The sequence below is a fragment of the Bradysia coprophila genome, unplaced genomic scaffold (genome assembly GCF_014529535.1).
Source record: "Bradysia coprophila strain Holo2 unplaced genomic scaffold, BU_Bcop_v1 contig_297, whole genome shotgun sequence".
Classification (NCBI taxonomy): domain Eukaryota; kingdom Metazoa; phylum Arthropoda; class Insecta; order Diptera; family Sciaridae; genus Bradysia; species Bradysia coprophila.
This window is the reverse complement of record NW_023503555.1, coordinates 2,428,176-2,456,122: the sequence shown is the minus strand read 5'-3', so window position 1 is coordinate 2,456,122 and position 27,947 is coordinate 2,428,176. Positions and strand designations below refer to the sequence as shown.

Here is a 27,947-nt window from a genome sequence, read left to right as displayed (position 1 = left end):
TTTAAAATATTTAAAAAAAGTTATCTTTTGGATTTTCCGTCACCCATTCTTTGTAAGTAATCACAGATCTGTTTCATTGATTTGTTGAGGCACTTAAAACGGTTTTTTTTATATAGAAAAATGAATGAACGTAAAATTGTATTTAAAAGTGCGTATTCCAAAGTTTTAATCATAATACAAACGAAAGTTGTACGAGCATGAAGTACCAAACCGCTTTGGCTGTCTTCGGACTTGCTTGCCTTGCGCTTGCCAACCCAATCGCAAGAGTAGAGGAAAAAATCTACCAAGATCTTGAACAATCAGAACTCATCAACGTTATGGTTACGTTCCGCAGAGCTGAAACCAAGGCTGCATGGGACCGTTTCTACTCGTTGAGACTAACTACCCGTGAAGCTATTTTGGAAACTCAACATGCCATCCTTAAGGATCACGCTGACGTAGTCCAAGCCGATGTTACCGCATTGTTGGAGAAAACTGCACTTGCTGGCAAGAGACACTATCTCGAGCAACTCTGGATTACAACCGAATTGATTGTTCGCGATGTCGACAGAGAAACCGTTGAACTATTGAGAAACCACCCAGATGTTGAGTCCTTGGTTGCTGAACAATTCATTCAATTGGAAGAGACCGAAGAAGGCGAAAGCTTTGACTTAAGAGACTACAACAACACGATTCAAAACGAGTGGGGAATCGTGAATGTTCAAGCTCCAGCTGCATGGGCTAGAGGATTTAATGGAGCAGGTCAGGTCATTGGAAACATCGACACTGGAGTACGTGCCACTCACGTATTATTGGCCTCGAGATATCGTGGTAATCAACCCGGAGAAAATCACGATTACAACTGGCGTGCACCAACTGGTAGCGCTGCAGTTCCCTCAGATACCAACGGACACGGAACTCACTGCATTGGAACTCACTCTGGTACTGGAGGCATTGGTGTTGCACCAGGATCACTTTTCACAGCTTGTCGCGGTTGCGCAACTGCTGCTTGTTCCACTTTCGATCTTAACGGTTGCGGTAATTTCATGGCTTGTCCGACAAACACTGCTGGCGGTGCTGCTCAATGTGCTAGAGCTCCACATCTCGTAAGCAACAGTTGGGGTGGTGGTGGCGGTCAAACATGGTACAATCCAATCCTGACTGCATGGAGAAACGCTGGTATAGCTGGTATCTTTGCTCAGGGTAACTCTGGAACAGCGTGCAACACTGCCGGATCACCAGCAGATCAACCACTTGCTTTCGGCGTTGGATCAATCACAAGCACAAATACACTTTCAACATTCTCCAGTGTAGGTCCGGGCCCAGCTGGCGCAATAAAGCCCAATGTTGCTGCCCCAGGTACAAGCGTTGCATCTGCTTCCCATTTAGCCGATACTGGACTTCGAACTTTGTCCGGAACCAGTATGGCTTGCCCCCATGTTGCTGGAGCTTATGCTGTTGCCAGACAATCTACTCCTGGTGCTGGTGTTGTTGCTATTCAAAACCGTATTCAGAGCTCAGCTCTGGCTCACGTATCCGGAGGCAGAACTTGCGCTGGAGTACCAGAAGGAAGCCGACCAAACCACCACGTTGGACATGGACGTATCAATGTTAATGGTGCTGCTTAAATGGCGCGGGAAATGACAACGAGAAACGTTTTCTTTCCTCAACAATAAACTAATTTAATGTTTTTTTAAATAAATATTTATTAAAAAAAATATCTGTTTTCTCAATTACGGCTGCTTTGTGGCAAGACGACGCGAACGAATAACATTTGCGAGTAAACGCTAAAAAAATTGCGTTAATTTGGAGTACTTTGTTAACAATCAGCGTCAAAGATTTACACTAGATAGTTGGCAAGATGGCTTTTTGTCGTTCTATATTCTACCATTGTGGCTTACACATGGACAGCTCTATTCCATAGTTAAGTCTAGAAACTGAAAGTAACCAAATTTTTTCAGTTTTCACACAAACTGCCTTAATCTACTCAATTATTTTCAATAGATTAATCCAGAATCTTTTACTTCATTTGTTGCGACCTCAATGTTGCTATATTGTGCCACTTCAGCAAAAATTTGACGCATTTATACTTGAACATACTATATTTTGTGGCAGATCATATTAGATGTCCGTTAAAAAAATCTATTTGGTCCATTGCTTTGACTGTGAATCTGTTTCTTCATCCAATTATTTTTCACAAACTAAACTCAGTATATTTTGTTTGTTTCATTCGTTCCACATGTATTCCGTCCCATAAGAGTTGCGCTTTCTTATGAATAGAATATAAATTACATGGGCATCATCCCTACACAGAACTGTTACAAATAGGGTTTGGACTAATAATCACTCTTTTAATGTAAAACGATTTGAGTCAATGTTCTGAACAACCCTGTATTACTATCTGAAACATTTTTAGAGAAACTGTAAACATTTTTTCTTGAATTTGCCGTCATTTATGGATCACCCTATGCCATCAAAAAATATGAATAGAATTCCGAGATATAGGAAATTTAATTCCTTATGGATTCCGTAAATAATATTTTTATAGATTTTGTTTAATTGACGCAAAAGGCCAAAACCAGAAGAACTGAACTCCAAACTTCCTCCCTCTTTCCTTGAAAACTGATAAGATTTCAGCGAAGCACCCGACCGATTCCTAATTTCGATATAAAAAGCTTTTCAAAAATACTCACCCAAGACATACTCTGCCTCTCAAATGTTTCCACTTTTGAAAGTTAAGTGTCACTATGGCTATGCGCATCTTTTACCAGACAATCTGTTACTTTTTAGGTTGCCTGTGTAAACAACTATATTTTTAGTATTGGGTGGACACTTTCGCCATCTCATCTTTCAGAATGAAAGTGATTAAATAATTAATAGTAAATTAATTCACCCAGGTGGCGCGATGTTGGAATGTGTCTCGGATAAATATATCTTCTTTGTTTTAGAAATTTGTATTCGAACGAGTGTATTGTAGCTTTGTTACTCAAGAAAAATATAATTTAAAAATATATAAATTCACGGTTGTCTTTCTAAATACTGCGAGTGGATATTTATGCAAGCTCGGATTGCATTTTACATTCTAACAAGATTGTAATAACAGAACATATTTGAAATTTGCAATTGTCGCTATCCACGTACAGATGGCTAAATATCGAAATCAAATTTATTTTCGAATGAGATTCGAAGTTAGATGTGTGTGTTTGCAGACGTTAAGGTTTCCATGCATTTGTGCTTACAATTGTGTCACTCTGTGGTATTACTGGGTCGAAAGTTGTAACGATTAAATTGTCGGATTAACTTACCAAATCTCGACTGAAATTATTTATTGACCGGAAAGTCAGATATTATACGATAAACTCTGACTACGACTAGTTTTATGTTAATTACAGAATTTATGTTGAAACAAATGAAGTAAAATTGAATTGAAAATGTTTACATAAATATAGCCGACTACACAATAGAGTAAGGAATTTGTTATAACATTAAAGAGAAAACGGAGATAAATGGAGTGCTTTTTTCGTAAGACGAAATCAAGCCTTATTCGTTCTTCAATCGAGTCATGTCATGTCGTAGGTGGGTTTTTATTTTTTATTTTTACAAACTGGCACAAATACATTGGTACATTGTACCCCCTGAAGGCTCTAGGATTTATTAACACCGGACAAAATAACTCCGGACAAAATAACCCGGACAAAATATCCCTGGTCAAAATAACCCCAGTGTGCTATGTAATTGTGCTATGTAAGCTTCCTTGCAAAATGTAATTGATTCTATGTGAGTGTAATGTCAAGCAAATCAAGATTATTTTCAGATTAGAAAATCAGACTAGGGGAAAACATTTAACATCAAACTAAAATCAAACAGTCGTTCGAGTCGACATAGTTGATCAAGTAAAACAAACATTGTGGTCGTTGTTCTGTTTTAATTTTAATGCGCAATCGCAAACGCCAACTGTCGGGCTATTCATTCTTTCTCTGTCATTCATTCATTCAATTAAAAACATTCGAACCAAGTGTTGTGTTATTTTTTGTGCACGCAATCGCATTATGGTACTGCAAGTCTTTTGGCTACGATAAAAAACTCAAAAATTTACCTACATTTTCAAATAAACTCTAAATCTTGAATTCCATTTTGTATTCCGTGTGGTTTGTTTTTTTTTTACCCGTACATCGAGTCCGTCAATGTGTTCATATGATTTCGTTGATAATTAATGAATTAATGACAGTGATCGCTATTAAATCTCTTCTCTTTAATTTCGTTTAAAATTTAATTGAAATTGTGCATGAGAAACTAGGCGGCAAGAGATCATCTCTAACATAAGAAAAAAAGAATTCTCAATGAAAATGTGTTGGTGGACTGTGCGTTCTTTTTATTTATTTATTTGGTAACGCGAACAAGAACCTTTCGGTGTACACTCTCTTGTGTGTTTTGTGCCTTGTTTATTTCTTGTTTTTTTTATTTTATGCAAACGGGGCTTTGGTAAAGTGGAAATATTGAGAAAAATAATCCGAAGTGTATTGAGAGTGGTGGTTCGGAGTATAAACAATTTGTCAATAGTTTCGTTTCGTGGATAAATTTGGATAATTTTCTCTACGACAGGATTTTCTCAAGGTAAGGACGAACATAAAAATATCTAAAAAAAAATGTTTTGGCTGTGGTGCTGAACTATATACACACAGTATTTTTCGCGTTGACGCAAACCTAACAAAAACGCACAATTCAAAAATGGAGTCACACTGGCAATATTAAATGTTCTATTTTCGAATAGGGGTAGCAAGGTCGTTTCTAGTCATTCCGTTTTTATTCAACGAACATTTTATGGTTTCAATTAATTGATTTGTGAATTACACACAACCATTGCATTTGTCGCTGGGCTACCGCTGATACCCGAGCTAACTTATAACGAGTCTCCGCACATTCAAGATTGATTTAAAATTCATATAAATTACCCTTACGACCATTTCGATGATTTGGCAATGTTAAGATACAAGGATGACTGATGCACATATCAAAAGGATATGTCGAGCATTTGTCTGTTACAATAATCGTTTCTCGTTCATATTATACCTCAAAATGACAGTTGTTTATACCGACACTGCTGAAGACTTAGACTACTATACTATACAAACATCCAGCAAGTTCAATGTACTCCAATCAGCATCAGCTGCCTATATATTTTTTTTGTGCTAATTGAAATCAGCGTTGTTTGTCTGTGTAGATCAAAATGCATGATATTCGTTCGACTATACTTCGAACGAAGTTATTTCGTTGCGTTACTTTCTGTACGAGAAAACCATTTAAGGAACAGTGATAACATGTCTATAAAGAGGAAATCTTCAACCGTTTCTCATATCATTGTTAAGGTACTCGTAGAACTCCTTTACGCTTTGCGACTACAAGAATTTTTTTTAAATAGAAACAAAAGCAAGATTTTCACGCAGTTCTAAGTGGTCGAGTTGTTTATTTTTTCAAGGTTCCACGCATTCGAGCGGTTTTTTTTAGACACATGCGACTGGTTCAAGTTCTTCTTTTGTTTGTCATCGCAATTCATTGATATTCACCATATTCACTTGGGTGATGTTCCTGTTTTGAACATCAAACAGAAAAACGTCCAATTAAATCGAAATATAAGCTCGAAATAGCAGTCTTAACACGTTTCTATCTAGTCTGGTGCAAATCACCGTAAAACAACAACATTGCCTAATGTCGGCAAATATTTTTCCGTTTGTACAAACTCGTTGTTGGAGATGTTAACAGTTTTTTTTTCTCTCTCTTTCAATTTTGATGTTACAAGTTTTGAACAAGTTTCTTGTTCAAATATCAAATGAACGTTTATTCCACCAAACAATCCATATTTCACATTTCGTTCTAAATTTATTGTTTTACAATTTGTATGTGACTTCTGTTGAGAAAATTAAACGGCATCACAGTAGTGAAGTGCTCATTAATTGTGTACTTACACAATGTGCAGTCGACGTGTCTCTACTGTTAACCTGAACAGCTTCGATCTGGAATTAGGATTCACACCTGCAACGATCACAGTATTTTATACTTTCGAACCAACCTTTGGTCTTTCGAAAGTTTCGTCTCGGTAGACTATGTCAATTTGTCGTTTGCATCAATGACCAACGAATGACCCATGCGTCTTAGCTGGTATTATGGAAACTGCATACTGTCCGTTGTGCTCCAATGTTCGATGCCCGAAGGGCCTTTTTATGTTTTTTGTATTATACGCCTTTGGGTAGCCAGTCCAGCTCTGGTTTTTCGAGCTCATGCGTACAGCTATATGTAATCTTAGAATCTATTACTTCTTTTGATTGAATTGTCACATAGTATTTTGCTGCAAAATCTTCTACTTCAGTTGTTTAAACGTACATTTTGCTATAAGGTTAAGGTTAGTCAGAGATAGTTGCTTTTTTGTTACTGTTGTTGTCGGTAGCAGATGATAAGCAATTGTTTAAAACTGTGCCAATTTTCATTATAATACTGAGGTATTGACATACATGATTGCCGTTTGCATATTACGGCATCACATGTTCTAAAGATTCAACTCATCCTTTTGAAAACGACAATCGTATGGCTTTTTTATGATCATTAAATCTGTTACTTCTTTTGTTCAATATGTTGCATTTTTACTATCGAAATCTTTTATACCTTCAAATTGCAATGCAAAGTTTACTGTATAAGACTGTGTTAGCCAAAAATATATTGAACATCCTCATTGTCGACAATGTATTCCTGATTGCTAAGCAGTTTCTAAAGTGTTGTAAAGTTACCAAGTCTTAAAACCGAGAAGGAAAAGCAACACAGCAAGAGCAACACGTTGATCAGCTCATATCGTCTATTGTGACACCTAAACAACAAAAGCAAGCAACGATCTCTGGTTAACGTTGTCTTATATGTCTGTTATAACGAATGAAGTATAATAGATTCTACAGCAAGCACTACACCCAGAAAAAGAAAATTCAGACAATACTCCGGGTATGTGTAAAATTTCTCGGAGAGGTGTAATATACTTCCCTGACGTATATGATACATGGACACTGTTTTCTATACGTGAGACATATTGAAAACGTAGTTACGTATTTCGGTTGTCACATTTGAATATTCATGTGTTACGTATTGTGGTGGTGTACGTGGAATGTGAATAACTTACTAGTGGGACGGAAGTTAAACCCTCACCACGTATGTTAAACGTATACAGTGGATGTTTGTCCTAAATGAATTTGCATCATATTGATATTGCGTAACCCGAAGAAGATAAACGACAAAAAAAATATTTTTGTAAATTAAAAAAAAATCTCAACAAAATCCTTTTAATTTTTATGAAGTACCTAGTTTCATTTCGTAATCATCTCACAAAGTTGTTTAAGTTGAAATTATCTATAATTGATCCAAGTCCACAACTATCTTACCACCAACTTATACGCCACACACGTTTATGGCTTTCAAAGTACGCTTCAACAATAAGAAATGTCAACTAACACTACTGCACTGCAACATTAGAAAGATTGTTGGCTCATGATCCAGAGGTCCCCGGTTCAATTCCCGAAGCAGTTAATTTTTAATTTGAAATATTTGTTACCAATAACTTCTGAAATGTATAATAATTACTGTTAATATGGTGTCTACCGTAGATGAATTCAATAAAATTTATATTTTTAAATCTTTGTGGAAGAGAAATACGTCTCGCACGTATTATATTCGAGTCCGCTGTATAACTACCTTACCACACTTTTTAACAGGGAGCACGAATGATATACGCATAGCACGTAGGAAATTTTGCTCAGTGTAGACGATGGTTTGAACAAAGAAGTAGCAGATTTATTGATATAGAGAAAGAGTATGCACGTTCACCATACAGGAATTGAGTTATAGGATGCATCAAATTACAATCCGAATAATTCTATTCATTCCACATGCGTTACCACATAACGAAACTTACGTACATCGAAACATCGCATGTGGAATCAAAAGGATTGGACTGAAATCGTTGAATCTACTAATTCCACTTGAATGGTCGAATTTGATTGTAACCATTTTCTGAACAATTAGAAGGCAGATTATTTTTCAACTTGAAAACCTGTTGAATCAGTTAGAAATCAAAGCCGCAGCTAATTATTCATTTTTTTTTTAATTATTCGTTCAATCGTAATTTCAATATTACAATGAAATAAATTGTAATTTTTCATAAAAAAATGGCTATGTTTACTTTGAAGTGTTTTTTTTGCATAGATGTGTATACATCGATAAAATGATGACCTTTTTTGCCAGCTAATCAAACAACAAAATCAATAAAATCAGTTCAGATGTGAAGCACATAATTACTTATTAGGGTGGATCGATTTAAATTTATTTATTTAAATCCAAGAATCGCATAGTGTTCCATGACCATCAGAGCCCCCTGATCATTTTATAGAAGAACTTTTTTTTTTAATTTAATTTTTTGAGAGTACCGGCCGAGCATTTTTTGAGTAGAGCAATATTTACGTGTAAACATTTATAGTATGGAAACATTTTCCGATGGGTACAATGAGATTAGCCACAAATTTTCGGGAAAGGTACAAAGTTTATTTTGCTATTATTCGAATTTAAAGAAAATTTACATTTTGTAAACATTCCCAAGTAAAAATCCTTTGTATTGTGAGACGTCTCTTTTCGAACCTTCGAGACTTTTATTTTTACTCGGGTTCGGCCCTCCGAAGTAGAAAATTTGGTTTCCAGCGAAATGTTGCTCAACTTTGAAGTGAAACCTCACACAGATGGCGCATCATGACCTAGTTGGCCTAGCGTTATTAAGCGTTATTTAACTCACAATTTCATAAGTAATTTACAAAAAAAGAGTTTTTGAAAATTGGATGGAAAATGTCAAGGGATTTGCATTTTATTGTTAGTGAATTATACTCAAAAATTGTTCGGGCGGTAGTTTTAAAACATAAAATTAAAAATTCTAGAAAATGATCAGGACCACTGCCAATCTTGGATCATTATTTGATTGGAGGAAAAAAAAACATTTTAAATCGATCCAACCTATTACTTATACCTCTAGATTCTTAGATAATATAGCAAATCGTTAAACGTGTTTAAAATAGATGGATAAGCGACGTTTGAATTTTGTATACATAAAATAGATATCTAACATGAATCGGCGAACAGAAAAAAAATTGTTGTAAAGGAAATACATTAGAGTTCCAGTATTAAACCAAAGAACAAACTCAACTAGTTTGAAACGAGATTTCTTGTAAAATGTGTATTGAGCTTTAAATAATTATAGTTACTTCTTGATTGTTAAATATAGACTCGATGAATTTTTAAAATCGTTATTTATATGAATAACCGATCGACAATAAATAAAAAAAAAATTCAATAGAATTTTATTCAAATGGTATTTATAATAACTCATTGACCACACACTTATAATTTTAATTAAATGACTTCTATGAACGATGATTGACGGTGTGCATGGAAGGTGAACAAAACAACAACCACTGAAAACAAATGAAAATTCATCGATTAAATTCTAATTTTATTTTTGCGTTGGTTTGCAACTATTTTTACGCTAGTTTTTATTGGAAAAAAGGCCACATCGGCCACATTGAACGATTGAAGGTTTCACTTTTCTTTTCTTTTAACTACTTTTCTACTTCGATTTAAATGCAGCAATGTTCTAAAATTAAATATTTAAACAATTTCACAATGTAAGCGTATTGAAATCAGGTTCATTGTAGCAGAGTGTGTCACATTTTTTTAAATCGTTGATTCATTCAATTTAAATTTACCGAAAAGACTACGGCAGGTTGTTCCTTGAATTCTAGGAAGACATTTTCGGCTAATTTGTTTTAATACCTCTACTTCAACGAACCTTTCCTACCTTTAAGGATTATTTTAATTTTAATGATGAAGCACTTGAAACAAGAAAAACAGAATCACATTAAAAGATCACCTCTAAAACAGGACATCACAGCTGAGGATACGTACTTATAATTTATGCAACCTAAACACTTCAACTTCCCAACCTCTCAACCTTTCTAATACCTCTGGCGATGTCCTTCATAAACGGATATCGATAACAGCAATGACGAAAATGAGCGGTGACCTCCGGTCACTTTATGTATTCTTATTTAACAACAACACATACGTCAAAACATGCGAAGTGAAAGATTTCAAGCATCACGTAACACTTTAAGTAACAGATTCAATAGTATGTACAAGTAAGGAAATGTTTGTCGGTTGCGAAGCATTTTGTACGAAAATTGTTTATCAGAGCGAAGCGAGGGCCGAAATTTCGCTCGAGTTGGAATTTCCCATTTCTCCGAGAGGTGAACACAACGTTTTTTATGCGTGTATGTTGTGTTTCGCCGTTTTTTTCCACGAAACGAAAACATCGATTCGCCAATGGCGAATCGTCATGCTGTTTTCGAAAACATTACCAAAGTGACAGTTCAAATGAGATAAGTTCTATTTTCTCCCCACCACGGGAGAGAAAGTCTTACACTTTTCTCACAAGAAATGTCATCCGACCAGTCGTCAAAAACGAAATTTTCTAATGGCCTATTGAGAAACTGATTTAAAGGCAAACTTTTTCTGAAAGCTGCTATGAAGTTAACAAAGTTCTCGTCGTGGTAGGAATGAGGTAGAAGTCTTCGTAAAGGTCAACGATACTTTTTGTGCATAAATTGGTAAAAGGTCAAACAAATGACACGATTTACTACAAGAAATTTTAGTGGTTGGCCCGAAAAATACACCACGCAATTAATGTTGTTTCGGTTATACAATATTTTCGTATGACTAAATTCCATTCGGTTGAATGATATTTTTTCATTCATGTGTTCTACTTTCGAACAAAGTTCCAGGCAGAAAAGTTTTTTTTTTAATGAAAACAATAGAACGTTGTTGTCTTTTTGTTTCAATTACAAAAAAGCCATAGAAAAATATATAGAAGAAAAAACACACACAACAAACAAATGGGTATACATCATCGTAAAGTATACGGGTTTTCTGCAACATATAGCATCACAAACAATGCAACACAAGAGAACCGGTTATCAAAGAAGAGAAGAGAAAAAAAAACCGTTGTTGTTGAACTTATGTTCAGGAAATCGAAAAGTAATCTATTCACACGGACTATACGTAGTTTTTACATATAAGTATGTACACAAAGTATGTTGGAGCATGCTGAAAACTGTGGATATAATTTGTATAATGTACAATATGAATTAAATGCGATACAGCCCGGGGGGAGTTTAAGGTAAAACGAGAACATATGTTTACTTAAATTGCTTAAGTGTGCGAAAATGTTGGTTTTAGTTTTGTGCAAAAATTATTGTCGCTGAGGCTCTGCATGAACGCGAAAATATTTTGAAGGTTGAAATTTATCTGGTTTTTTATTACGTCAGTTTCGTAAATATTGTACAAAAAAATTACCAGATTTTTGAATGGTTTTATTATTAGCAAACGAATCATACCGGTCTCCTAAAATCAATACGATAATGTCGACTCGATAATCCAAAACAGTGTTCTAGGAATAGTTTTCTGGTTTTCAGATGTAATCAAGATTTAGTTCAAAAGCTGAAGGCCATTTGCTTCTAGTACAGTTAAGTGCTCGAAACGATAGTACATTGCGTAACTTACCAATAGTGGCAAATGATGGAAACGGTACTCCTTGTGTGAAATTTATCGATCGAGGCGTAGCTGAGGTCGGACAACACACAATAAGTACCATTTCCATAATTTGCCAAGTAAGGTATTTTATTGAAAAACTTGAGGTAAAGTTTTGGGTTCTGTGAAGTAAAGTTAACTTTACCTCACGTTTTTGAATAATAATCTTTTACGTGTTACGGCATGTTTCATTTACATTCCCTAATCACGTAAAGCATTGTACTTACGAGGTTCCAAGTTGTTATTTGTGGGGAATATACTATTACTTCATTTGTTTTAAATTACATTGTACTGTAATAGGACCAGATTAGTGTGTGTCTAATAGTATTGCGTTTTTCAACATGTTTTCTTTTTTGGGACTTCTTTTGGTTTGTAAATGATTCCACATAAAATTTGTTTAACAAGTGAAAACCTAGATTTTGTATTTTAGTGTTTCATTCATAAACCACAACCACTCCCAAAACAGAAAGCATGTTGAATTTCCCTGTACGTCTGTAAAAAATACTCTCCAAAAATACCGGAAACTCTTTTTTAACTGTAATGATCGCCAATGATTACTTGTACGACTCCTTCGTATGTCTCGAATTACAGAACTTAGGGGCCGTTCATAAATTACGTAACGCTAGAGGGGGGAGGGGGGGGGTATGAGGCAAGCGTTACGGTTCTAACAAAATTGGGTCAAACTTGACCCTTTTAGCGTTACAGACCCGGGGGGGGGTCTGAAAAATGTTGAACGGCCCCTTAACTAAATCTTCTACGAATGAGATAAATCATTTCACTTAATAAGCTTTTGTTAAGACTGTCGTGCCCTTGAAATATCGTGATTCCATTCAGATTAATAAAGGCAGAACTTTTCATTTCAACTCTGTAACTGTATTCATCGATTGGTAGAAATTGTGGGTATTGTAACCGGCAGTTCATCACCATAATTTGAGCGAAAATTTCGTCCTTGGAAAGGAGAAAACATAAATTAAAATTGTAAATGAACAAATGAGACGCTATTCGATTGCTAGCTATATAAATTATTCAGTTTTGTTTAGGTTCGGATACACATATAGCTAAGCGAAATAAATTTGTTGAAAGTGGAGTTGAAGGTAAATTTATTTTCCAATCGAGAGAAAATTCAAATATTGTTGTGCCGCCCTCAACAATCGAATTGTCTTGAATTTAAGTAAACTTTTAAAGATTACAAAAGTTTAAGCAGACCTATGGCACCATTAAAAGATTAAGTTTTTTCTTGTGAAGAGGACGAACCTTTTATTTTTTTAACATTATCGATCGTGGACTGGAAAAGGATGCACTGATTTGTCTGATATTGACACAAAATTTTGAAACTATGACAAAATGTTTCAATGAGTCATTTAAGGGCTCTGTAAACATTACTCGCACACAATGACTGTTTTTGGGAAAATATTTTAAAGAATTTTTCTAAATTTTCTCGCACCATTTCGAATTTCAAATTGGAAAAATTAAATGAAATTTAGGAAAATGTGAAAAAATGCAAGAATTTATGGGAAAATGTTTTCCCAAAAAGAATCCCTACCGGGTATATTTCGGGGAAAATTTTTATGAAAATTTTAGGTCACTGTCACCGTGACAGTGTCACGAGATGATCCTTTAAACAAAAGAAATATCATAATTAATGAGTAAATGTAGGCAAGTGCTCTAGCCCTGTATAAAAGGTTTAAGTTTTTTTTTTGTTGTGTTCTATCACAGCAACAACAATAACAAAAACCTCGAATTTAAACACAGACTCGAATTCGGACTTCACAGGCGCAAGGTGAAACCAAATATTATTTACATTTTAAAAGTAAAGTGCATTTTGAGACGATTTACCGGCATATAGTTGCCTGGTTTAAATTTCACCACTTCGAAGTTCTGCAACAATCTCAGTTCAATCAAGATTGAAGGTAAAAACGAATTCAGAGGACAGAGCCTCAGACGGTGATTTGGATTTTATTTTCTAAGTCTCTTTTATTGCAAGAAAAACGTCATCAATTCTCTACGTCACTTTTTATCGCCAATTTTATTGTCTTTCAGTGCCAGACACTATGACTCAACTAACTACGTTTTAGGTAGCTGTCCCACTCATAAACATACACAATTTTTAACGTTTTGGTTGTTTTGCAATTTAAATAAAAAAAATAATTTTTGCTGAAACTGGAGGTATGAATACGATAACGATAGGTAGACTAGCACAGGCAAATAAAAACAAAGATATAGTAAGTAATAAAATGTGGTGAGTAATGGAAAAATACTTTGCAGATGTTTGTTTCGCTTAAGACCGATGCATTAAACGTTTATTTCATACGCTTGGCATACCCTGTCCATTAAGTTTTCGTAAAAGGATGGCCAGCATTTCGAAACATTTTTAATGAGCACAATGCATGCTAGCAGAAAGCAAGCACTTTCTCGTTGTGTAGGTACTTCTCAACAATAAAAATAAAATTCTCAAGAAATATTTGAGATGGATGGGCTGTGAAAATTGAATAGATCTGAAAATGTTTATTTGGAATGTTTTTTTCAAGACATTCAAAGCCATCCACAATTGTGTATCGGGCATAATGATTCCGACCGTCGATGGGTATTATTTATGAATCTTTCAATTCTTCTTAGGTGTTTTTTTATCGTCGACAAAAAGGTTTTTATTATGAAAGTGCTTAACCACTTCGTCTTTTTAAATGATGGATGGATTTTTATGAAAAATCTCGTCAAACATTTATTTCATACTCTGACCATCAATTTTACAGTTTTGAGGTTCACTTTAGCGTACATCTTCTTCTTCTTTGTCTCACACCTTTCATAACCACTGCTCGACTTCATTCACTTTTGCGATAAGGTTCCTGTAACTTGTTTAATGCCATTAGTTCATCATTCATGGCACTAATTGTCCGTCGCAAGCGTCGTCCATAGTGGTATTTTAAAGACAAGGAATTTAGGTATTACTCGAGTCGCCACAGGTCAACAGGAGGTTTTGACTTTTTAATCTTATTAAGTTGGCACACGTGAAGTCGTACATTCCACTTACAGTATATAAACACTGAAGGTAATGCAAATCCACAGTTACACACGGATCCAAACTTTCAGGTGAGTTTAAGCTCTGTCATGTTGCACACGTATTGAATTCGTTTGCGTCAAGTTGCATCTAGTGGTAAATTTGGAACGATTTAGCGGCGTTATGTTGCACACATATAAAATTTGTTTGCGTCAAGTTGTATTTAGTGGTGAATTGGGAAGATTTAAGGCCGTCATGTTGCACAAGTCTAAGTTAGACAACATACGAAAATGAATTCACCTGAAAGTTTGGATCCGTAATTTCTCTGATCCGCTGAGGGTCTGCATTACCTTCAGTGTTTATATACTTTGCATTCCACCTACGTACTAAAAGAGCAAATCTTAATCTATTTGTTTCACACAGAGAGATGCTAATATGAGCACTGGGTCGTTTTGGCGGACAGAGGGAATATGTCGAATGACAGCTGGTTTTTTGAGAGAGAATTGAACACATTTTCTCTCGACCAAATACAAAATCATTCGACATGTTCTCTCTATCCGTCGAAACGACCCAGTCGTCATTTTAGCATCTCTCTGATTTCATGACTCTTGGCTGTTCACAAATTCATTGGTTTGTCATTCGATTTTCGAATGATAGTATAAAATCTGATAGTAGAGCAAAGCTGCTTGTTTTCTGATGATTTTGTCACAGAATCCCTTCCCAACTAAACTGCTATTCATCTTGCTTTTTAATATTACTGCTTTGCCAACGGAAAAATCCCACTTTTATATCTTAGCTGTTACTTATATTCCTCTCCATTTCTTTGATTTCGTGTTCGTATGCTATTTCAAATAGCAAATGGGGTAGTGCAATTATAACGTCTAAATTTTTCAGTGCTGCCAGTAGATTTAAATCATCAATAAATCGACCACCTAATCCCCCTAATTAGAGCACAAATTTGACTTCACAAAATAAATCTTCTGGCAGCACTGAAAAATGTGGACGTCATGATTACATGACACCAATGAGAGAAACCAAGCTTAGATACGAAAGTGGCATTTTTTACGTGTGCAAAACAGTACCCGAAGCTTTCAAAGTCTAACTTTTCGTCTGATCTCAGCCATTTGATTCAACACACACCATAAAGTAAGAAAATTATTTTCTTTGTTTAATCACTTTCCGAAACCCGACACTCAAACATGCCTCCGAGTTGGTGCAATTCAGAACTAAAATTGCATTCATTAGAGTGGCCGTTTATTTGCATAGAAACTTGTTTCTACCATAAATCGACATTTAAAATCATTGGCACGTATTAACTATAAGTCTTTGGTTGCGTAATTAATTATATAATAAATTTAAATTGTTCTAGTTACCATTAGCACACATAGAACTCAGCAAAATGAAAAGTGTATTCGTAACAAATGGTGTCTTAAATATCATTTGCAATATATATCCGTAAATGCGCTTATTGCTACAAGTTCATATGCATTGACAATTTAATTGTCGTCGCTCACACATATTGCATATTAATGCGAAGCCAACAAAGATTGGCTGGAAGAACGATGAGAATCGTTGTAGAAATCGGTCATAAACATTATTTAAGAGCTGTGTTGCACAAAAAGTCACATGGTACGCAAACAACAATTGCGTTTGATAAAACGTGCCGTACGAGGAGTGTTTCACCAAATGTTGCTAAACTCAAAAACGAAAACAATCGAAACATTCATGGAGAAACACACCGAAATCGATTGATTGTTTATGTTTATTGCTTGTCATACAAAAATGTCAGAAACCACATTTTTTTTGTGCGTAAAATGAGCACATAGGCAAACAAACGTGACATATATTCGTTATCTGACCGAAAGCTGTTTGCACAAAACTGTAAACATTGGAGAAGTTAACATTGACTTCTTTTACATTTGCAGATACTAAGTACTGAGTGAAAAGTTGTCTGTTTATCATGTCATATTAATTGCACGACCGAGGACTGTGTCTCATTTACAAATTAATGCAACCGTAACGATTTTCTGCATACAAATTAAAAAATTCACTGAAATTCCTTCACCAAATGAATACAATGTCTGGATGGTGGTTTTTTGTTTGTTTCTACAGCCGCAAGCTTTTGTGGCATAATTCACCATGGCATAGCTTGCCCGCATGGTAAAGCGGGTAACTTGGGAGATTTTGAATTTCTGATTCAGATAACTGAAATTAACTCTTCCGGGCATAAACCGACTCATTTGCCACAGAATTTATTTTTGCTTTTATGCAGGAAACGTTTTCATAAAATTAAATTCTATTCCAATAACCTCAACAAACAAACAAGAGTAATGAGGATAAATATTATGTGTTGCATCTGATTTCGAATGTTATCGTTGGATGTTATGCAATGCAATTCGAGGAAAATTCTATTTAAGTTCACAGAGAGAGAGGCACATTCTCGGTATCGACATGACCAAATATTTACTTACCTGAATATTAATAAAAATGAATGTACGCAGCACCATAGTTAAACAAACCGCTGTGTTCGTTGAATTGCAGTGATCGCTATTTCGAGAATTTGGTATGTTAATCTCAATTTTATAATTGCAAATTTGCAGAATTCGTTACAAGTGACGCGAGAGTGGGAATCCGATACTGTTGTGGCTCTTTGTTTTGTTTAATTTTAATTATTTTCTAATTCATTGCATCAGAATGCATGGACGAATGGTATCTGTATTTGAAATTGACAATTCAAACCATTTGTAATTGTAAAACGTTTTCGGAATAGAAGTGAGTGCTTTACTTTAGCTGACCACAGTTGGTTTGAGAAATTATTCATAATTGAAATTTCGAAATTGAATTCTTCGGTAGTTCGGTTACGTCGACTTTGTTTTTTTTTTGCCGAGGGAGAGTCTCCCTCAGGGAGACTGGTATCTACCACAAAAACAATACCGTTGCTTTGAATCAAGTCTGTTTTGTAGTTACCAAGTTGGGTGGGCTGGGCGGACATTTATCAGTAGTTGGACATAAAAAAGAGCAAGAGGCCTCCGGCTACTGGTACATGTCCGGAGGCAGTTGGCACTATACCCTATAAATATTCATTCTACAATTTATTCGAAAATCTCATTTACGGTCTGACGTCAAATTGCATGCTTGACTAGCAACAAAAAAAAATACATTTTTTCAGATTTATCTAATATTTATGCCATGTCGTTACATAAAACTGGTTCTGAATATTTTAAAATAATTTTACTATTTTTAAACAATGAAACAACACGATAAGAAATAACAGAACAGACATACAACAGTCTTAAAGGCACCGAGTCATCGTTCGATTCCTTATCAATATGAAGCTGGGATTCTATCCAAAAATTGAGTAGAATTTCGATGTATTCTTCGGCTGGGAATTCCTTTGTTTTTTGAAAGTCATGAAAGACTTGGCAGTGATTCAACAAATTTTACGTTCAGTTATCAGATTGTTGTCTATCTCAGCCCTCTATTAAGAATGTAGAGAAGTTTTATTGTGTTGCTTGATCCATTCAGATTTCTTTAATAGTCTTCTGAAAAACGATGTTTGACTTTAACCTTAGATTAGAAACAAGCCTCATTCAAAAATTAGGAAAGGCAACCGTATTGCAACAAAATCTATTACTTCAATATATTTGTCATGCATTCCGCTATATGTAAGAGAAGACTAGCCAGAGCTAATCGCTTATCCATGGTCGCGGTCGATAGCAGATGACTACCTGTCTTCGTTTAGTCTCGTCTAATAGGACTAGACCTCTCTCTAAAGTTTTTGAAGCGTTTCAATCTTATCCACCTTTGTGTGGACTCTAGAGTCTCACCAGTTATTTCTTGTTTACCTAGGATAGCACAACTAATGCTCTAATTGTTGTTTTACTAAATCTAACATCCGTAAATGAAATTATCATCACCTGTCGCATTTACTATATCGCTACCAATTATACCAAAGTGTGTAAATAATGATTTGTGTCGATAACGCAACTATCTCACAAAAAACAACGATAAGGGCAGATCACTCATTACATGACCATTACGATTCAATTGCAAAGTAAATGCGTACCATATGACATCGTTTCGCTTAGATTCTTTTTTTATTCACTCAAATCTAAACCATTGTACCGTATATACGTGACTAGATAACTCAATGAATTTAGTGCTCGATTACCTCGTAATAAAAAGCGTCGTGTGAACAAAGCCTAGCCAAACTGGCAGAGTTATCTAAGACGCACAATGTTCGATTCTAATACGAATTAAAAAAAAATGTAGTAATGCCCGGCAACGACAACATAAGCTGCGTTCTAGTCAACGATGACTTTGTTTATGAGAGATCAAGTGAATTCTACTTGATACATATCGTACATGAATTAGAAACATCATCACATGAACCGAACAAGATGCTGAACATTTTTTTGTATATTTGTAGTGTGTTACTATGTCAAGGTTGTTATACATATTAAACACACCGTATTATCATTCACATTCGTGAGAGTAAACCACACTCACAATTCGTTTGGTATAAATAATCGCATACAGAACAAAACCAGTAAAATATACATCAGACTGCTGCATGTGATAAGTGTAATTTCATTAAATAATATTTTTTTAGTGAGGCAGGTAATTCGACTTGCGTTTGCTATTAACAACATTGATTCGATTTTATAATGCATTAAATGGTATGTAATGCATGCATGGCCTAAAAATAAACAACTTGCAACTGTTTTTGTAATTTGTAGTTTGTGTGCTTTATTCGGTTGTCTCCATCCATAATTATTAACCTTACTTAATCGAGTTTACGTTAAAGCATTGATTAGATGAGGTGAATGGTTTTTTTTATCGGCGTAGAGTAGGTCCCTTCCAAATGGCGCCAGTCAACACCAGTGAAATTTAGGCAAGAATTGGCATCAGCTGTTTTTCAGCTGGTCCACTCATACAAACAAAAATGCTCCCTTTATTTGGGTGAAGTAGGTTCACGCACGCGTGTGGTAGTGGTAAAACCGTATGCAGATGATGCATTTTTTTCTCTCAAAATTTCACTACCGTTTAGGTTTACTGTGTGCAGGTAATAGTTATTTGTTTACCAAGGAAAGAAAATAGGAATATTCAACAAGAGCAAAGTTTTGCGGCCGAAGCGGTGTGGCTATTTCGTATTTTCTTCCAAACGTGCGAGTATGATTAACCGTTTATCTCCCGAAACAAAAACATCAATTTGTTACACAATTTTTGCAATACAAAAGCGACAGTTCTGTGGAGAAAATTAATTTTTAACAACGCATGCGAAAAAATAGTAGTTTTCTCACCTCAGCTGAAGCTAAAACTCATTACGCTCTGGTCACAATCAACACACTCAGAATGAAATTTCTAACTTTTCCCCCCTCGGTGAACTACAACTATTACACCTCCGAACTGTCATCGAAGCGTCAAGAAACGTCATAGACTTTTGAGTCGAGAAAATAAGGTTAATCACACCTCACATATGAAATAAAATTTTATTCTGAATTCCATTTTATGCTCCGGCAAATCGGAATGCGAAACTGTACGTGATGTGACCGTCTAAACTTGTTTAATTATTTGGTGAGGTAATCTTTTTGTAAGAAAAGAATGAAAACAAAAACAAAGCGTAAAAAGGAAAGCGTTTATCATCTGAAAGTATATATTATCAACTCAATTTTTTTGTTTACACACAGCTAAGATTAGAAACGACGATTACGATAGAGAAGTCGGTTATCAATTGACAATTGTTGACAGTGGAGAAAAGCTACAAAAATAATTAACTTCTCAATCACACCTATACAGCATTATCGTTCCTAATTTCATATCTCTTTGTACTATTTTTTTTGCTTTGTATTGAGTTAATTCATCTAAGTGCGCATACAAAGATGTTCTTTTTTTTCATTGAATAAAATAAAATTGTTGGAATGTTGTCACACATGATATTACATTAGATTCGATCGCTTAAAGTGTTAAATTCAAATTCGATTAATGAAACGGTTCATCACTTGATTTCATGCTCGTTCGGCGGGAGTGTTCAGTTTTTCACAAACCATGTTAAGCGTTCGTCGCGTTGCGGATTGTTGCGAATAAATTCAATTTTGGATAAGAACTTTTTAGAAACATTAAATCTATTACTTCGTTTGTTTAAAGCATCATCTGATTCATAATACAAAATCTTTTACTTCATTTGTTTAACATTTTATTTTATTTTATTTTATAAAACAGCATAAGTCATAACACCTGATCAACTCGGAAATTATCCTGCTCTTAATTCTCATTATGATTATAGGAAATTATGAGCAAATTCTGTCCCCGTCTTGGTTCCATTTCATGACTAGTGAACATGAAATATTTCTATATCTATTTCAAGCAATGGCGAATACATGTCTGAGTATTTGCGCTGATTGTTTTGCTCTAAGAATGTTACCATTAATTGGATCTTCTTATTATCTGTCTGTTCGCGTTATTTTCATTGAAAGTTGACTGGGACTTGCTTCTCAATTTTCACGGAACGCTCTCGTAACATGAAGACGATGCCAGATCAGATGTAAACAACACATCTAATTGTCAACTTATTCGGGTACACGTTTAATTCCACAGAGTCGTGTCAAATGAACGTTCTCTTTCTTACTGAAAACCGAAAATAATTACTCAACAGAGTCTCAGTCAATTTTTACACGATTTCGAACCAAATACACGTATAGATTATGGTACACAATATTTCAATATTCATGTACCTTAACAATAACGTCTTGTGCACACAATCTGAATAATTGAAATGATTAGGAAATGAAAAGTAATTTTTTTTCTCTCTGTTTATAATTTGGTTCAAACTCGATTTTGTATGGGCAAACATGAGCAAGTTACTGATTAATTTATTGTTGAATCTACTGGATTGGAATAGTTAATTCACGCGTTAAAACTGAAAGTTTACAAATTATTAATTCAGACAGAAGAAAATTTGGCAATTCCGTGGCATCCGTTGAAGTGAATGTTGTGTTCGACCAATTTAATGAGATTAATATGACTAATTGAATAGACTAATTGGAGAACCAATGCGGAAACTATTGGTCGACTAAGAAGTGTAAAGGAAACTGAATAACACGAACGTTTATGTTTTCAGTTTTCATTAGAATCATTTGTTTAAATTTAACATTTTATAGGTAACAACTGGTTTAGGAATGAAAATATTTTTTTTTGTTTATTTATGCATTTATCTGCTGAGTCGTCTCACATAATGATTGAAAAAGTTCTGAATTTCAAGTTTTTTTTAACTAGTCATTTCTGAAAAATGTATTTAATGCGAAATATACAGGCTCGACAACTTGTGTAATTGGCAATAAGGTTGATAAACAAGCCGTAACAGGAAGTTTTTGGTTTGTGAAATAAGTATTCTCTGTTTAACCTTTTGGAAACCGTAACGTGACGTGACGTGATTGATATAGTCTATAATTCTGTAACTTCTATTATTAAAAGTTATCAAGTGGTTCATGGAAAATCTTTTACTTCATTTGTTTTAACAATTTTTTATAAGTTACCGCTAGTCAGAGCTAGCTGCCTATTTCTGTAGTCGTTGCCAATAGCAGATGACTATGTGTTTCAAACAATACTGCTATGTTTTCTGAGATCCAGAGAGTAGGTACTTTTAGCATCGGTTAACAGTTGATGAAATACGTAACTTTCTTCCAATTATTTGTGGCTATCCTTACTTGTGACGTTGGGTACACCACTTTCGACTAGGACTGAAAACAGAAAACACAGAAAACTAACTATGTCATGCCATGTGCGTCAAAAAGATAGATAAAACAATAGTCATCATGCGTAAGGAAGATATAGAAATAACAGGTTGTCATTCGTAACACAATTTATGAACTACTTCAGAAACATTATGGTGTAACTTAACGACTGTAAACCGATACTCAGTGTACATAGCATGTGTTCGCACTTAAGACTTTAAAATACTGCTCAATTTCAGTAATTTGCACAAATATGAGATTAAATCGATGCACGTTCTTTCAACCCATACGAGATGTACGTACGCACTACGCGCAGATGCACATTTTAACGTCGATATCACTTGTGGAATTGTGTAATGAATGGAATGAACTGTGGCGTAAATCCAAATGATATGTTATTATGGAATAGTAGATTACGTACCAATGGGAGGAATGAAGGACATGGTACGTTTTGTTTGAAATGTACCGAGGCTGAGCCGAGTGAGATATTTACTCAAAAACTTGAGGTAAAGTCTCGTGTTCCTTGAAGTAAACCTGACCTCAGGTTTTTCAGTAGACTTAAGTTGTCCTATCTAAATTTCATTTTATACTTGAGAAAGTGATAATAAAGTCACATTATCCTGATTGAATGAAATTATTCTGTAAAATTCAATTGAGCTACATCAGCTGTACTTTAATTGAAACATTTTTTCAATTCATTATGAACTTGATGATGTTTTTAGCGTCTGTTCATTTTCATAATTGCTTTTATCATCAATTTACGCAATTTTATTCATTATTCGAATTGTGCCAAAACCAATTCTTCTCTGTCATCATCTTCTGTAATTTTCTGGCATTTTTTTGCTTCATTTTCAACTGTGATTCAGTTTCAACTTATTTTTAAATTGTATATGTTGCGCAGTTGCATCATGTTACATCTATAAACAGCTGCGATGATAAACTGCATTTGTATCAGTGAAACACTTTTTCAAATATTTTTTTTTTTTTTCGAAAGTCTTCTTTTATCATGTAAAAAAACCTAAATACTCAAATATCTCCAATTCTTTTTTCTATTTCCAGTAAATCGGTGTAACTTCTACATTTTTTGAAATACACCGAATAACGAAATGGAACGTTATCTTTTGCTGTGTTCCATTTCTATTACAGATATATAAAATCAAAAATTGGGCACAGTGCAACTATACTCAAAACAAAAGCGTATAGACCGAGAGCATGTCTGGGTTCTCCCCGATAATAAAAAGAAAAATATAGTTTTAGTGAGGGTACACGCACCTTTAATTTTTAAGGGATACAGTTATAATAAAAAGTACTTCATTTGTTGTGCTCTATTTTCTGTGTCAATAACTTCACTCTGGTAAATATGAATAAAATGTCATAGCAGTGAAGTTGTTGTACTAAAATGTATGAAATGTGCTAAAAATGTAATAGAATTTAACAAAACTATTAAATTTGAGTTTCCAAACAGCAAATGTAATGTCAGCTAGATGTATCAGACAAGTATTACATTTCATTTGTCATTTAGTACAAACACTTTCATTTTAACATCAATATCAATATGGATTGTCTAGTCTCCAGCCTTATTATGATCCTCCTATCCAATGAATGTACAAACCAGGTATGGTCTATCCATACAAGCCGAAGGAGATAGCGATTTCATATAAACAAACTCACCTCTCAATGATTTTCATTGAAAGGTGAGTTTGTTTATATGAAATCGCTATTTCCTCCGCTCCATACAAATTTTGACATTAGACCATACCTTGCGTATACATTCATTGCTCCTATCGGTTTCTGACTGGCCCTATGGACATATGGGCAATGCCCGAAGTTGCCGAAGGGTACTTTGATTTTTTGTATAAACGAAGTGCATTTTCCAATTTTTAGTCACTCAGTGCCCGAAGGGCTTTATCTGGACCACTCTGGCACTGCCTTCTAGCACACAAAAATAAAAATCGTCAAATAAAGGTGATTTGTATCGGTTAGGCTGATAATATCGTATGAGTTTCAATCAGGAGCTGACATGAACATCGGCTCTCTGTCTATAATTGTTCGTTTTAGAAGGTTTCTTTTTGAAAACGTTTTGTTTATACAAAATATTGTTTGTTGGTAGAACTCTTTCCGGCATTTGTTATTGAAATAAAAATTTTCGTTTTATTAATTTAAAATTTTTCTTTTATTTTTCAGATCGAGCATTTAGTGTATCAATGCCAAAAGTAAGTACAAAATTTTGCATAAATTGATTAATAAATTGAAAAATGAATTAGCTAAATAAATCTTTAATCGGGCGAGTTTGATCTTTTTATTATTTTTTTTTAAATAATTAACTTGTTTTACAATTGACATTGACTCCATATAAACCGTTTTTTTATGAATGAAACAAAATTTGCAACACGGGCAGGCAAATGACTGAAATGAATATTCTCAAACTAAATTAGTCTAAATAATCAAAATAAATGAATAATTCATGGAGCACAATTAAAACTGGTAGTTGTATTGTTTTCTCATAATGCACATTAAAGCAATAGAAAAATTAATGCAAAAAATTAGCGATACATTGAAATGAAATAACGAGATAATCTTGTGCTGTGCAAGAATATATTACGCACTCATTTACGTGTAGCTATGACTAATCTCTTGAATTTCTGACGTAATAACTCTGAGTGTTTAAGTGTTAGGTTTCTCATGCTCAAGTACTAAATATGCAAGACCCCGTTAGCCTATTAAGTAGCTACTTTAGCGAAACGATGTATATCTTTCTCTGCACAGTCATGATAACAGTTTTGATAGATATAATTTTGATTGCTACCATTTTAACAACAACAATTTTCATCGAGAGACACGACCAGTCGAGAGTAAAATCTACCCAAGACTTGTGATTACATCTCCTCAAAGGCTTGAAGACTTAAAGTCTTCTAACGTAACTCCTGGATTGTTAAGAGCCTTCAAGCGTAACAGATTCGTCAAATTCCAAAGTTTGTGTAAAGTCTCCTCACACATTACACCATGGACTGTTTTTGGGAAAACGTTTTTCTTGAATTCTTCCACATTTTCCTTAATTTTCCCAAAAAAGATTTTCTGAAAAATCTGGGAAAATTTCGAAAAATTCGGGAAAATGTGAGAAAATTTAGGGAAATATGGAAAAATGTTTTTTTTGTTCAAAAATACTCCTTGGATTACACCCAGCATTGGTATCGAATCTATAACATCTTTTGATCTAACAAAGTTCAGGTAACTGATGCGAAATCTTTTACTTCATTTATTTTAACAAGCTGCTATTCGTTTGTTATTGCTCGTCACAGTCTGGCCAAGCCAGAACCAATTATAAATACTCATGTTATCACCATATTAGCTGTAATATATGGTTGTAAAAACACTACGTCTCATCTTTATCTGTATGTCAAATATTATTCATTTGAAGCTGACAATGTTTCGCAAATATGAAATACATTTCACTATCTCTGCTCGTCAGGATATAATGAAGTTTGCATCTGTTCTAGCCTAATTGATAACAGTCGTTATAAAAGCAACACATTTTGTCGTACGTTTGATTCCTTTACTCATTTACTTTTTTTTTGGTTGATCGATACGTTGTTGGCAAAGTCTGTAAATATTTGATATTGACAATAAAATTGTAAATTGTAGATTGACCTTATTATCTTCGTTATTCCGAAATCACCATAAGTCTCAATTTGAACGTGTACACACACCGAACACATTTTTATTGCAAACATATCGATACACGTAATAAGTTTTAAAATACACACCAGCCAGCATTGGTTACAACAACATTCTAAATTGTAAGTATAATTTTTTCTTCTCTACAGGTTGGTGAAGCCAACAGATTATTTTTTCTCGGCTCATTTATAAATTCTAAACTTGTTTGCCATGGGAGTTGATAACGAAATAACGGTTTTGGCTTTGATCAGTTCAGTTAGCTGGATCATTTACAAAGTTGTTTTTACCTACTTACAAATTCAGTAAAACGTCTGATCTTAACGTTTTGCGATCAGTAAATGATTTTTCTGATATTTTTACACGTCGTTTCTGTAAAATGCCATTTACTTTATGCTGGCCCAGATTTATGTTTTGCAATTTAACGCATGTGTTGCGGTGTGTTCGTAAAAATACATAATTTAATTGTAAAGCCTAATGCGGTTAATTTAATATTTACATTTGAAATTACGAAATATAATTAACCGAAAGTAATCTGAGTTAATTTGCCAATGATTTGTGTGTGATTATGGTGATTTTTCGCGAAAAATTTTGCGAAATTCGCCCTAGAATAGAAACTGGATAGGTTGAACAGAAAAGGTTGCAAATGGTCTAATTAGATATATCATAACTAACTCGCAGTAACAGTTTCCGTTTCTAATGTAAACTTTTTCATTCGTTTAGCTGGAGAGGAATTACGGCGTCAGTTCTCTTTTCTCTATTCAATCAAAACTCTACTGATAGAGAACGATTCACTCTTTCACTGAAAGATGTCGCTGTAACAAAACCATTGTCAACAGAAAAATAATTATTTTTTTACTCGACGGACTTCAGTCAAATAAAATGCCATCGTATAGCACATGATCTCAGGACTCTGGAACAGCAATTAGTTTTCCAATCGACTATATATCGGCTTGGCGATAAGAGTTTTAAAAAAGAATTTGATGAAATGACAGAAAACGCTTTTTCAAATCCTTATCGCCAAGCCCATATAGGGTCGATTGAAAAACTGATTATTGTTCCGGAGTCCTGAGATCATGGGCTATACGATGGCATTTTATTTGACTGAAATCCGTCGAGTAAGAAATCAATTATTTTTTTTGTTGACAATGGTTTTGTTGCAGCGACATCTTTCAGTGAAAGAGTGAATCGTTCTCTATCAGTAGAGTTTTGATTGAATAGGGAAAAGAGAACTGACGCCGTAATTCCTCTCCTGTGCTTAAGGGAGTCTTTGTGATCACTGAACAAAAAGCTGTCTATTCCAATGAGTGATAATATATATTATGTACCTGTTGCCAAGATTGGTATTTTGACGTGTAGGACATTATTGCCCTAGCCGAAGGCGTGGGCCATAATACCTATACGTCAAAATAACAGTCTGGCAATAGGTGCATATCATATTTTATCTGTCGAGAAGAGATATATCGAGATAAACAAAAACTCCCTAGAGGGATAAGCTCGAGATTATCGTTCTAGACAGATAAATGCTATTATTGCTTCCGTATGCGAAAGTTGACCATTACATTGCAGTTTGTCCCCAATGAAATATATTTAGACGTGCAGGCCGAGTGTGAAAAAGCGTGCGCACTCATAGAGTTGCATACAACGTTTTTATAAAGAAAAAATGAAAGAGGAAGAAGATAAAACAAAAAAGGGCGAGGGTTTGCGCCAGAGCGGAGCGAGGGCCGAGAATTAATCTAGTATCGAGAATCTAGATCTAGAATTTTCGTATTTTCTTCGTTTTTCATAATTCGAGGTTTATTTACGCAGCTGAACGCAGCAAAAATACCAATTTGTTACGAAAAGGTGACAGTTCGGGTAATTTTTTTTTCCACTGTCAAAACAAGAGGGGAGAAATAGACATTTTC

General features: G+C 34.6%; 2 protein-coding genes across 2 annotated transcripts in view; both read left to right on the top strand.

Moving 5' to 3' along the window:
- The first annotated feature begins 127 nt into the window (after positions 1–127).
- Positions 128–27,262, top strand: LOC119078845 (bacillopeptidase F-like). Its single transcript, XM_037186552.1, has 3 exons — positions 128–1,610; positions 11,947–11,956; positions 27,248–27,262. The coding sequence occupies exon 1, from the start codon at positions 198–200 to the stop codon at positions 1,605–1,607; it is 1,410 nt and encodes a 469-aa protein (XP_037042447.1). The 5' UTR covers positions 128–197; the 3' UTR covers positions 1,608–1,610; positions 11,947–11,956; positions 27,248–27,262.
- LOC119078847 (diphthine methyltransferase) overlaps positions 3,947–27,947 on the top strand; it is a 59,935-nt gene continuing 35,934 nt past the window's right edge. The window contains exons 1-2 of the mRNA XM_037186556.1: positions 3,947–4,593; positions 24,553–24,581. Coding sequence (XP_037042451.1) covers positions 24,573–24,581 — 9 coding nt within the window. The 5' untranslated portion in view covers positions 3,947–4,593; positions 24,553–24,572. The remainder of the gene's footprint in view (positions 4,594–24,552; positions 24,582–27,947) is intronic.